This window comes from Diadema antillarum, unplaced genomic scaffold (assembly GCF_040938485.1).
Source record: "Diadema antillarum isolate AM-2024a unplaced genomic scaffold, OU_Dant_1.0 seq00000245_RagTag, whole genome shotgun sequence".
Lineage (NCBI taxonomy): Eukaryota > Metazoa > Echinodermata > Echinoidea > Diadematoida > Diadematidae > Diadema > Diadema antillarum.
The window spans coordinates 79,921-93,219 of NW_027271289.1; the positions used below are offsets into that span (position 1 = coordinate 79,921).

At 39.6% G+C, this 13,299-nt stretch overlaps 1 protein-coding gene across 1 annotated transcript in view; it reads left to right on the forward strand.

The window, feature by feature from the left end:
* Positions 1–13,299, forward strand: part of LOC139729550 (rho guanine nucleotide exchange factor 10-like) — a 107,966-nt gene that overhangs the window by 64,411 nt on the left and 30,256 nt on the right. The window contains exons 8-9 of the mRNA XM_071640474.1: positions 10,521–10,696; positions 12,356–12,535. Coding sequence (XP_071496575.1) covers positions 10,521–10,696; positions 12,356–12,535 — 356 coding nt within the window. The remainder of the gene's footprint in view (positions 1–10,520; positions 10,697–12,355; positions 12,536–13,299) is intronic.

Here is a 13,299-nt window from a genome sequence, read left to right on the forward strand (position 1 = left end):
AAAAAAAATAGAATACCAGAAAACAACAGAGACAAGTGAGATTCGGCAGAGTGTAAAGAGAAAATTAAACAAGAGATGAATTTAAAGGGATTATGTAACATGATTTGATCTGAAAGTCAACTGATTTGTGATTTCACCTAAAACTTTTCGAATGTATTATTTGACTGAAAAATTACATAATGCATGATTAGATTTAAAAGTTATCTGATATATGGTTTGATCTAAAATCATCAAATCTACAAATGTATGATTTGATGTAGAATCATCTAATGTGTGATCTGATCTTAAATCATCTAATATTTAATTTGAACTAAAAATCATCCACTATATGATGTGATCTTAAAGTCATCTTATTTTTGATTTCGTCTTAAATCATCCCACTGATCTGATGGAAGAATGGCCTAAGGCATTATTTGATTAAAAAAAAACAAAAACTGAAAAAGTCTAAAAGTCTCCATAGACAAGGAGGAGCTTATATCACATAAAATTGAATATCAAAATGGAGATAAGTTGCAGATCTTACGATCAAGAATGTGATTTTTAGGTATCTTTTTTAACAAACCAGTGGCCGAGTTGTAAGGTAATATCATCACCTCAGGGAATTTACATACATGTTTGTTACGTGAGTCACTGTTTCATAAAAACATTCATCTTTTCTGTTTTTGGCTCCAATTTAGAGGAAATTTTGACCATTGTGTGGATCTCATTCTTTTACTTCTATTATTTAAGTCTTCAGGAACATGATATGACGTGAAATTGGACAGGACTGTACAACGAAAAGTTTCTAATATGCAGGGAAAATGCACTTGCTTTTCCGTCATCATAGAGAGTAAACAAACAAACAAGCCAACAAAAAAGACCAGCAAACACCTTACCTACGACATTATCTCCAAGACTACTTCCAGATGGCTGCATGGAATGAATATTGAAATAAAAAGAGAAACTTGTCACACTTTTCTTATCTCATTTGTCTTTAATGTGGTCGTGCAAGAAGGAAATAAGTACTTCGTGCGTGTGATTTTGGAACATGTCATCAAACAAAACATGACACTGAAATTGAGATAATTGTGGCTAAAACCTGGGCGACATATCCGGCAAACCTCGACAACGTCTTCTCTCCTGCCGCTGCGAGGCATCTGCGTTGCCATGGTAATGGTTATCTTCGGCCGCCACAAGAGGTCTCAACCCTGGTGATGGTTTTTTTGTAATGGGCCGGATGCGGGAGAAAACATTGACCTGGTGTCCCACTTGTGATCGCTTCCACGATGCCATTAAATGTGAGCATCCGTCATTTCTCAGACAACACACCTGGATTCTCATTAAAGCCAAGTCTTCCATCAAAACCGTATCCTCTAGTAGATCCAATGGAAAAAGAAAAGTCTGTTTTTGTATTCCTTCGAGCTGGAAACGACAAGGAATGAGACTTTTCAGCTGTCGTTACTGCCCACCGCCATCCTCGAGCCATGAAGTTTTCATAACTTCTCCGGACGGCCGTCAGTTTCCGCCTTCAGGCTCTGACGAATTTCTATCATCATACACATTAAGTTTAATGAGAGGACCATATATATGCTTAAAAAATTTTGCATTGATGGCATATTGTATGTGCTGCTCCATCACATGGAATATATTCTTTATTCTCTACTTTACTGTCAGTGTTCGTTGCTGATAGGCACAGGTGGTCCTAAAACTTATTGCCAGTAGATGCAGATCGTGACATTCTCTCAGGCTACATGTTATCACAATGGCTCACATGAGGGAACATTGTATTTTTTTATTCATTTTAATATTCTTTTTTTTTCACCCTTAATGGTTTTCCTAACTCATATTACAGTCATGTCTGGAGATTAATCTGTAGATGGCAAAATGTCACCTGCCTAGCAAAAATAGTACAGCTGAGTGCTTTGACACTTGTAGGGGCCATGCTTTACAGTTAACCAACTAGACTTTCACTGCATACATTGTATACTGCACTATTTGATGATAAATCTAGGTGATGTCCATATGAGTTTCAAAGTTCTTGATCAGTTTTGAACTTCACACATTTTGTTTCATTGAAAGATGATGTGAGCACTAACTCTTCTCAATTTTTCAATGTATATATATATATATACATTTTGCCATTTGCATAGTGACTTTTCCAAAGAGTACAAAGCACTTTATACATAAATAAGGGTATATGAGACACGATAAACTTCCATGTACATTGATATACAAATAAATAGAAACAACAGTGTGAAATATTACATATCATTACTGAAATAAAAGGGATTACAAATGCTTTCTTGAACAATAAATTGGATGGTAAATTTGCTAATGAGGGGTAATGAATTCTTAAGTTTTGGGATGATGTAATGAATCTTAAGCCACGGTGTCAATAATATTGTGATCAGAAGTAGTGCTGAAGTAAGGGAATTTAGATGTATGACTGGTTTTTTTAATATGTCTGTAATGTAGCTGTCCTCAGCTTCCAACAGCTACATATTATTTAGTACTGTGTGTCAATTCATGTTGTAGTGAGAGTACTATTTGCAATCACACTATCAAAGCTACACGATTGCACTCTTTTCAACCACACTCAAGGTCTGTGACCATTACATCTGACGAACTTCAGCAAAAAGCATACTGCCTTTCAAGGAACTTACTGAAAATAACAAGATGCCTGGTGGTACTGAAACTTCAGATTAACTGCAAAAACTTTAAATAGTAACCAGTACATGATAAACTGCCGTATGTAATGCTGCATGGAATGTTGATCTTGGTCCAGCTAAAAAGCATTTGTTATTTTGAAGGCTTTGAATATTAATATGAAGATTCCTTAATCCAAAGATTCCTTAATCCAAAAGTGAAATACAGTTCATAAAAGCCAAAAACAAAATAAGGTTTGCAATTTCCAAGCTACATCTTAATTGGATGCACCTTCTTCTCATTCTCTGACTAATGAATCTTACTTCATATTCCAAATAACAAACCGTATTTCAGTTACAGATTAACGACTTTCAGAATAATGAACCTTATTTCATTTTTGGATTAACAGACCTTCTGAATTAAGTACATCACCCAAAAGCATGACTGAAAAACAAGATTGCAGTCACATTTGTTGATGTGACTACGTGTCATAGAGTCCATGTTTATGATCATAAAGAGCAAAAAGGGTTACCTTTTGTGGATGAGGAAAAATAGGCGAGGGCAATGATTGAATTCATGCTTCTACATTTCATGAAAGAGCTAAAAAGTAAATGTTATTTCCTGTAATGGCAGCTAAAACACACATGAAATAAGGTTGCCAGCTCGGCCACCAGAAAATTGCTGGCACTGGAAAATGAACTAACCTTGATTGCAAAAAACCAGTGACCTCCGGTTTCAGTGTCTTGCGATTTGACCGGTTGGTTCGGCGTGTACGTGCCACAGTTATTCTCAGTGACACGATCCGCTTGCTGCCGCTGACAAAACCTCGGGCTTAGATTGCGTGCTCTCTCCGTTCAGGTACAACCGTTTGTATTATTCTCAGATCTGCACTAGGTTGAAGCAATATTGATGTAATCAGATGGAAGAAAAAAAAAGAGAATGTGTGTGTGTGTGTGTGTGTGTGTGTGTGTGTGTGTGTGTGTGTGTGCGAGAGAGAAAGAAAGAAAGAAAGAAAAAAAATAGAGGGATGAAAATCTGAGAGAGAAGGTGGAAAATTGCAAATTTATATATGTCTACCTCCCTGTGGAGATATCGAGAAACAACATGACTTATATTGAGGAGAACTATCCCAGGACAGAAGAGCGAAGAGATATTAATAGCAAATTTTGACATGATGATGGATGAGATTATATGGATTCATCTAATATCCGTCCTTGGAGCTGTCAACCAGTCCTGAGTTATTTTTGTGAAACTGTAACATTGATGCATTCCTTATAGAAACAAGATGAAGGAGTGTGGGTATACCAATTATTATGGTCCAATACTCTTAACTCATGTGCATGGCAAGTGCGTAGAGAAACCTGTACAATGGAAGCAATAGTTTGAACTCATTTTGACTCGTTTGAAACGTTTAAGTCTTTATTAGCAAGCACATGAGAGACAGTGTTGCATTTGTTAGAGTGTTGCAGAACCACTCTGCCACTTGCCCCATGCAATTGAATCTCACTGTGGGGCAAGTGATGATTATGAGCATGAAGCTACCAATATAGCTCCATGATAAGATTCAGCCCTTGTATCTTTACATAAATTTTTTCCTTCTTTTTGTAATGACATAGTACTATTGATTTACCCCAGGGCAAGCTAAACAAATCTTTAGATTTAAAGTGATATTTGTAGGAGCATGTACAATGTATTATGTCACATTTAAGATAATGTATCCACTTCACAGGGATTGCAAGCACTGGCATTGAGCTCAGCTGATAATGTATGCAGAGAATGTTAGCAACATATTGCGATGGTGATAAGTCGATCACTGTTTGTCCAAGCGCTGAACAGAGAGGGAGAGAGAGAGAGAGAGAGAGAGAGATAAAGTGAAAGGAAGGCCGTCAAAATGCATGATTCTCACTTGTGGTGCAATCAGAGATGACACGAGAAATCAGAAGGAAATCAAACGATTCATTTGCCATCGAACTGAAGTGGCATCCGATAGTTGGAGAGCTACGGACTAGGAGCTGTGTAGTTGGGGGGGGGGGGTATTTCCCTGATGATTTGACGCAAACATCACGATCAGCACAACTTGTGATTGTGCCTGTTGATAAGAAGCGTCTCTGTGTCATAAACCACTTCACGTCTTCACACCCGTAGACTCTTACGCTTTGTGCAACAATTTGCAGATATTCTGCCCACGCTAAAAGGGACGGCGACTCATGCCACAAAAGGGTGTCGAATGTCTCAATGCTGCTCGGTTTTCTGTCACTACTTGAAGCAGGGACGCCGGATTCGGGGCTGGTGTCACGTCCGATTGGCTGCAATGCATTACGTCGTTCTGATACAGATGCCTCAGTCAGTGTTCAGACTGTCTTTCATCATTGTATTAAAAATTTATTCTGAGAAAAGGTTTACTGCCAGGGGAATGCATGTGCAGGGATCCTGTAGTCAGGGTATCAGTTCAAGTTAGATACTTTCACCCACTCTATGATCTGGTTCTAGGACTCAAAGGTAGAAACTTCCAAAACCATTTTTTTTTTTACTGTTGTCTTCTCAAGAGTTGAAGTTTGATACATTCAAAGTGCTCATATTCTTGTTTAAAGTTATTTCTCCTGTCCTTTAGGTGCTTTCTTTAAAAATTAAGCTTCACATTGGTCACTGCAGTTTGTGAAAAAGTAGCACCATTAACTGGTTTGATAGCTTCAATTTGCAATGATGCACAAATTGTTGATATCGATTCGCATTTCTATACAAAATATTGAAAAAAAATATTGCTGCAAGTACCAATGAATTTGAAACAAGTTGGTTTACAATTACATCAAGTGCCAAACAAGTTAGAAGATTATTCTTTTGTGTTCCACACAGATCTGTAAAAATGTTTGATATCAATATGTTTCCTTTTGGGGAAATTATTCGCAAGTGTAAGAACTTTGTTAGTAAATGAATGAATTTGAAGTTCAGGGAATGTCTGCAAATATTAGGAAACCTGTAACTTGTATCCTCTCAAATAACTGTTAATGCTCGGACAGTGAAAAGTAATTTCTATGTAACATCCAAATTTCTCTTGACGGGATATCGCACACCAGGCAATCCAAATAAAAGTGTACAGAGATGTTTTGATAATATTCTTCCGTTTTAATCCATCAATACTGGTGCAGTGCCTTCCAGCGGGCACATCGACATTATTGCACAAAGACATCGGATAGTTCTGATGTGTTTTTTAGCCTTCCTTACGTCTTTACGCCGCGACAAAAATTAGCTGTTTTGAAGAAATCAAGCTGCCCCGATATTGCTTCCGTGGAGTCCCACGTGTCCCCTGCAGGCTAGCAACTGATGAGGAATTTCTCGACTTTTTTTTTTTAATTTTGCTGCGGACTAATTACGACGCCTGCCCTTGGTACGCTTTATGAATCGGGGCACTTGTGTAATCAGAGAGGTAAATGAGATTAGAGACCCAGTTTAATATTGATCAGCAGGGTAGAATGGTGAAGGCAGTGTCTCTTTCTAAGAATCATATTGACCAGGCATTGGAGTGTTTTTATGTCATTATTAGATTGCTTTTTTTTTAATTCTGTTTTGGCTGCATTTTTGGAAGGATCGCTTTACACCTAACATTGGAATGTGGCATGCAATTTGTATAATGAGTCTGTGTCAATGCATCTGTATGAAAAAAGTAAAGATTTTTTCTTATTCATGTTCTTGCACTCTGCAGGTTGACTGATTTTTGCCTCTTTCTCTCTTTCTCATACTCTCCCACACTGATGCACATACACACACAGATGTGCACACACACACACACTTTCAAATACTAACATGGCCAAAAATATTTGAAAATGCCTCAAAATGAGAGCTGAAATGCACCCCATTGATGTATTTGATGTTTGTGTGTTTTTCATCCATATAATTGATATACAGCTGTTTGTTTTGCTTGTAGGATTTTCAAAAGCTTCTTGAATGCGCAATCTACAACAGATCGTTAAATCGGCAGTACGTTTTATAAAGATCATAGTTTTTATTTCTTTTTTTTAAATTGGCGATGTTTCTTCATTTCTTTCTGATTTTGTACAGATTTCATGAATGTAGCCATTTCCAAATCCCCCTTTCTCCAAGGAAAAATATGCAGTGAATTACAGGGTTGCCAATTTGACGATGGCAACAAAATTACCCCCAGACTCGTTGGGTCAAAGAAATTTTTGTAATGGAATTTCATGTCATAGAATGAAAGTTGTCATCTTATCCTCTTATAAACTAAGTCAAAGACGTACATTATGGCCATTAGCTCTCAATAAGAGGGGCGGCCGAGAGCTTCGTAGGACATGCAGGTCATGTACTGATAGAATTGCCTTGGGTCATCCTATTAACGGCTTTCAGCGCCACATTAATACGGCGAATAGCGCCACCACGCTGTCTGATTAGTGCCCCCAATTGCCACTTGCACTTTCCCCCCACTGCTTTTTATTCGGCTGGAGTGTTTGCCGTTTGTCGCAACGATGTTTTCCGTAATCGTGGAGAGGGGGCGAGGAACGAGGGCAGCTACAAAAGTACAAAGGCACGAAGACAGACAAGCAATTCAGTAGCCTCAGGGAGGAGACTTTTTTTGTGAGCATCATGTTCATCAGGATGTAAGGTGATGGACTATGACAATGGCCCTCTTATCAGTTACTAAGAGTGACAATGTTTGCAGCGGAAAAGAAGTGGTGTAAACCCCTGGTGGGAAGTGAAAGTGATGGTGAAAGAGGGTAGTTGATTAACCCTAGTTATCATCACTCCCAACTTCACAGCAGAAAGATGGGATGGTTACTGTACATTAGCAGTTTTAGGAGGGTTAAGGGGTGATATTAATGGAGAGGTTGCTAATTGATGGTGTCCTCTTGGTCTACTATCTGTACCTGCTTTCAGTGTAATAGCTGTACATGCATGTATGTCATGCACTGAGAAGTTAAGTCTGTTATGTGACCCCTAAATAGAGCTAAGAAATTGATCAAGCATTTTTCTTTTTGTTGTAAAGAAAAAGAAGGGGAAAAGGATGAGAGATAAAGAGTGATGTAAGGAGAAAGGGAGAGGGAGAAGAGGGGGGGGGGGCTGAGAGAAAAAAAAAGAAATGAGGATAGTTGAGAGAAGTTCACTAAAAGTGAGAAAGATAAAGACAGGCTTATAGCCAGACAGTGTCGAGGAAGGATGAGGAGAAGTCCAAACACAGACAGGCAAAGACAGACAAACAGTGAGACTAACTAGAGGACAGACTTCAGTGGACTTAATTCCCCCAGACTTGCATCCAGAAAGCGGGCAGACATGGAGACGGAGTGACGGACGGCAAACGCTAACAGACAGACTTTCACTGACCAGACAGAGACAGCAAATAGCAGACAACAAACAGACCAATGGATGAATGGATTCCCCTGTAATAAATCCATTGACAGTTCCTCTCGTCCCACTTTCTCCTTCCATCTGGACCTGAGTCCTTCTGCTTCTCAGCCGTATCTTATGGAGTCGTATTCCAGTTCACGCTGGAAGCATGTGGCTGACTCGACTTCAGTGCCTAAAGGCAGCGATGTTCTATATTACATACATGTACAGCACTCATGTGCCCCGCATGTTTGGCCCGATGTAAAATGGAGTAATTGAAATGAATGTCATGTTGTTCTCTCCAGACTGTTTTCCTCCTTTTCTCTCTTCTTCCCTTTCTCCTCTTCATCACCATCATCATTTTTTGCTTCCTAAGTTCATCTTTATCATCATCATCATCATCATCATCATCATCATCAGCAGCATCATTTTTTTTCTTCCTGTGATCTTTATCATCATTTTTGTTCCATCTTTTTCATCATCATCATTTTTTCTTCCTGTCATCTTTATCATCATCATCATCGTCATTTTTTCTTCCTGTCATCATCATCATCATCATCATCATTTTTTTTCTTCCTGTGATCTTTATCATCATTTTTGTTCCATCTTTTTCATCATCATCATTTTTTCTTCCTGTCATCTTTATCATCATCATCATCGTCATTTTTTCTTCCTGTCGTCATCATCATCATCATCGTCATTTTTTCTTCCTGTCATCATCATCATCATCATCATCATCATCATTTTTTTTCTTCCTGTGATCTTTATCATCATCTTTGTTCCATCTTTATCATCATCATCATTTTTTCTTCCTGTCATCTTTATCATCATCATCATCATCATTTTTTCTTCCTGTCATCTTTATCATCATCTTTGTTCCATCTTTTCTCTATCCACATCTCTTTTCTTCTTCATCATGCTCTTCTGTCTCTTTATCTTCTTCATCATGGTCATCTTTTACTTCTTATTTTTCTATTTCTTCTTCTTCTATCTCTTCTACCTCTGCAAAATCATTCCTCATCTTCTTTTTCTTCTTCTTCTTCATCTTCATCATCATCGTTGCCACCATCATGGTTGTTCACGTTGTTGTCATTGTCATTGTCTTCTGCACTTTCCGGGGAAATGAAAACCCTTTGGGTCGCATGAAGCGCTGTTTGCTGGAACATTCGGTGGCGCATAATTGAATTGTACCACTGGCAAATTGCATGTTGGGAAGGTCACGGGAGAATGTGAGGAGAAAGGGGGGAGGGGGGAGATTTTTTATGTCTATTTACTCTTGAATTCCCAACAAGATGAGCTGGGCTAGTGTTCCATCGCCCTTCTGGTTTTCCTCATAATTTTTTTGTTTAGCATGGGCGCTGGCTTTGGCTCGTCGTCTTTTCAATTTTGAGCAAATGGATGTAGGGGAAAACCAGTGTCTGGTAGGATGCATTGCTTTTATAGCTATTAGAAGCAGAAGGACGCAAATGCCGTAATTGTCCTCTCAATGAGCTGATGACTTTGTCATGGTCTATGGCAGATGTTTGAAAATTTTCAAGCTGCATGACATGTCACTGTAATCTTCCCTTTGTTCTTGATGCACCAACTCTTGTTACATGTAGGTGAATGTCATGGATGACCCCCCCCCCCCAAAAAAAAAAAATAAAAAAAAATTATCTTCACCAAGGTGACTCACCAGATACACGTTCACTCTCAGTCTGATGTAGTAACCCCTTGTCTACAAAGTCCAATTGGAACAATATAATATATACAATATGTTTATTTTGGTGTGTGTGTGTGTGTGTGTGTGTGTGTGTGTGTAAAGCTGGTACTGAGACATATGTTGAAACCTGAATGGAGAAGAACGAGTATAGGAATGAAGGATATTTTAATTTGGATGTTCTGTTGTCGGAAGGTTATGTAGAGTCGGAGGATCATGTCTATAAGACACAACATGGTTTGCATGTGTGCTTGTCTGTTTGCGTCCATGCATGTTCTGGCCATGTGCATAATACACCATTGATGGAGTGCTTCTTCATCACATTATATCGTAATTGTATGGTGATGGTGGAGTAGAGGGGCTTACTTGCAGAAAGTTGAAAGTTTGTAACAAAAAGATAAATATAAGGAGGTGAAATTCCTCATCGAGGATAAAATTGTTCGAACTGTTCTTGTGTTCTTGTAGTAAGATCTGGTCACCATTTCATGGAGATCTCTTCCGTAATTATAAGTGGCAATAACCACAGTTTCTATGACAGCAGCTGTGCAGCAACCAGTCATATATGTGAGCACTGGGGCCATTTCCATAATAACTACAATTATAGCAACTTTTAGTCCTTGCAAACCCCCTTATGAAATGGGCAAAAATAAGGACAACAACAAGCCAAATATCAGTTGAAGAGCCATGGGGCTTTGCATGTGTGGTGTACATACAAGGTAATAAGTTTTTTTGTGGACTAACAACTCGGATACACAATGTTCAGGCTGTAGAAGTCCTGAGATTCAGTGGATATAAGCCTGAAAGCAAGTGTGGTAGCTGGTATGGTGTTTGTGACTAACTCTCAGCAATTTTGTCTTCACAGACAAGGATGACATCCACTACATCGATGTCAAACTCTCCCACATGAAGCACCCCCCACCGACTCTTCCACCGCAGCCAGAGGGGTTGTCCATCGAGCAGATCGGGAGGAGGCATGTTGTGCAGGCCATTGTAGACAGCGAGAGGAATTACATGATGTCCCTCCAGAGGCTAGTCCAGGTAAGACTCCCCTCTCCCAAAGAATGGAAGTGTCCTTATCATTTAGTTGGGGCCCATTCTATGGAAGACTTAGTGGGAATGTACAAAGTAATTATTGATTGTGATTGCCATGGCAATTCCCAATCAGCTCTTAGAAATTGGAGCTGTTGCTGTAATGATAATTGCAGTTTTTGAGCAAACTCCTGTAAAAAACAGAAACCTGAGCTTGTCCAGTCTGGCATATGTATTTAAGATCATATGAAATGAATGCAGTTACAGGATGGAGAATGGCAGGCATAGAATATGAGTTTGGTTCAAGTTGACCTTACCACACAGTGAGGACCTCAAGTGATCTGTAATGAAACCTTTTAACGTTTGACTAGATTGGAACATGAGATGTCACACCCTGCCTATTGTAAATTCACCAAGGTGGTGCGACAAACATTCTGATAGAGGACCACCAATACCTACCCACCCCCCTGTGGGTCAAAAGTATGCGAACTCTCCCTTCAAGATCACGGAATGATGTTGTGGAAGGGAGCGGGTTTCTCTTGCCCCGCCTTTATGAGGAAGAAAAGCGAGCTTGAACAGCTCGGGCGAGCACACAATGGCGGCGGAAAACCGGATACGCCAAGACAAACTGTGGCCCAACCTTAAAGCGTACTGTTTCTTGCAACCATACACTGTGCACATGAAACATTTCATTAGTAATGGACTAACTTGATAACACTCCGAGTGAGCTTGAAGGAGTATGAGGGAGAGAGTCGAGGAGCCACTGGACTTTCTTTCTTCATTTCATGTTAATGTATAAAACATCAACGGGCTTGTCTTCTGAATCGGGCGCCAACTCTGCCTCCCCTTGCTTGCTCGCCGGGGTAAAGTGCTCGATGAAAAACGGGTGGTTTCAGATGTTAGCGAGATGCTAATTGCGCTGTTAAGTCGAGAGGGACTTTGCAATTTGTTGACAAAGAGATCATTGACGGTAAGCTGGTGAATGAGATACAAGTGCAATGAACTGGAATGCAAGAAAAGGTAGAAAGATCGGTGGAGGACTTTTGAGTGGCTGATGGAGGGGGCAGGAATTAGATGTGCACTTCAGCATGTTTCCGTGTTCTTTTGTTAAAAAAAAAAAAGAAATCCTGGTCACATCTCAGAGATTGTTTTTTTTTTTTTTGTAAGTCTTATCTAGAGTTATTTCATGAGACTCACTGACAACTAACAGCTGTTCCTCAAAAGCTGCAAGCACAAAATCCTTTAAAAAAAACAAACAACTGTAGCAGTTATGTTTGACTGATGTTCCAGGGGGTTATCAAGTAAAGATTTATTAGGTTAGGGTCCTGTTTTAGCAGAGTTATGATTGATTATATAGTTGATTTCTATGGTAAGTCTATGGCAGCCTGTGTGGTAAGGAAATTTATAATGAATTATATCTTTTGATAAAATGGGGCCTAGATGTGGAGCAGAACTAAAGATCAGGTTAGTAGATAATGTGTGATACATTTACATATTGATAGGAAGGCTGTGAACACCTGTTTTCATGTTGTAAATCATAAAATTGTTGTAGGACTTCTTCTTTCTAATGTATCTTGTATCTTCCTACTCAATATTTCATCTTGCTGTGACCTTGGACAGGAAATCACACGAGTATGAAGGCACTTTTTTTTCTCCTGATCTCTCTAGGCATATGAGAAGCCCCTTTTAGAGAGTGAGCCCCCATTGTTGGAGAAAGAGAAGGTGAAGACCATCTTCTACCGTGTTCGGGGGATCTACCAGTGCCACCTGATGTTCCAGATCGCGCTCGCTAGCCGTATCAAGGAATGGGATAACATTGAGCAGATTGGCGATGTCTTTGTTGCCTCGGTGAGTTCGCCCCACCCTTCCCCCATACCACACCCTTCTGCCCCGCCCCGTACTCTTTCTCCCTCTCCCTTCCATTAATTTTTTCCATTTCAGTGCAACCATTTATTTTCAAACACATCATCCCCCTTCTTCATTTTACCTCATATCTCCCATTTTCCCCTTCCAATCTGCTCCTTTTTATATCTTTACTCCCATCTTCCTCTTTCCCTTTTACATAGTTGTATCTTCCCTTCCTGGCTTCTGCATTCTCCCTCTGTCCTGTCTTGATCTGGTATTCCTATCCCTCTTCCTCCTTTCCATTTTCTCCCCTCCCTTTCATCATTTCATCCCCTCTCCTCCCAGCTTCCCTTGGTGTTCCTCTTCGTTTTCATATTGGTCTATTCTTCATCTCCACTATACCTTCCTCTCCCCTCTCCCTCCTTTAGTCTTTCCCTTTCTCTCCTATTTCCATGTTCTTTTCCTTTATCTTCTGCTTTCTTCCCTCAATAACTCCCTCCATCCATCTTGTTCCATCATAGCTCTTCTCTCATCCTTCCCCATCCTTTTTTACCTCATTCATCTCCCAGTTCACTCTTCTCAGTGTTACCGTACTTTTCTTTTTCCCTTCCCCCCATCTTCGCCTTGTCTAGTTTTCTACATGCCTGACTCATTCCTGTTTTCCTGTGTCTGTCTCCCTCACTCCTTCCCCCCTCTTCCATTCCCATCTTTATCTTTATTTCTCCTTTATCTCATCCCCTCTTCTCTTCTTTCTTTTCCCTCTTTCC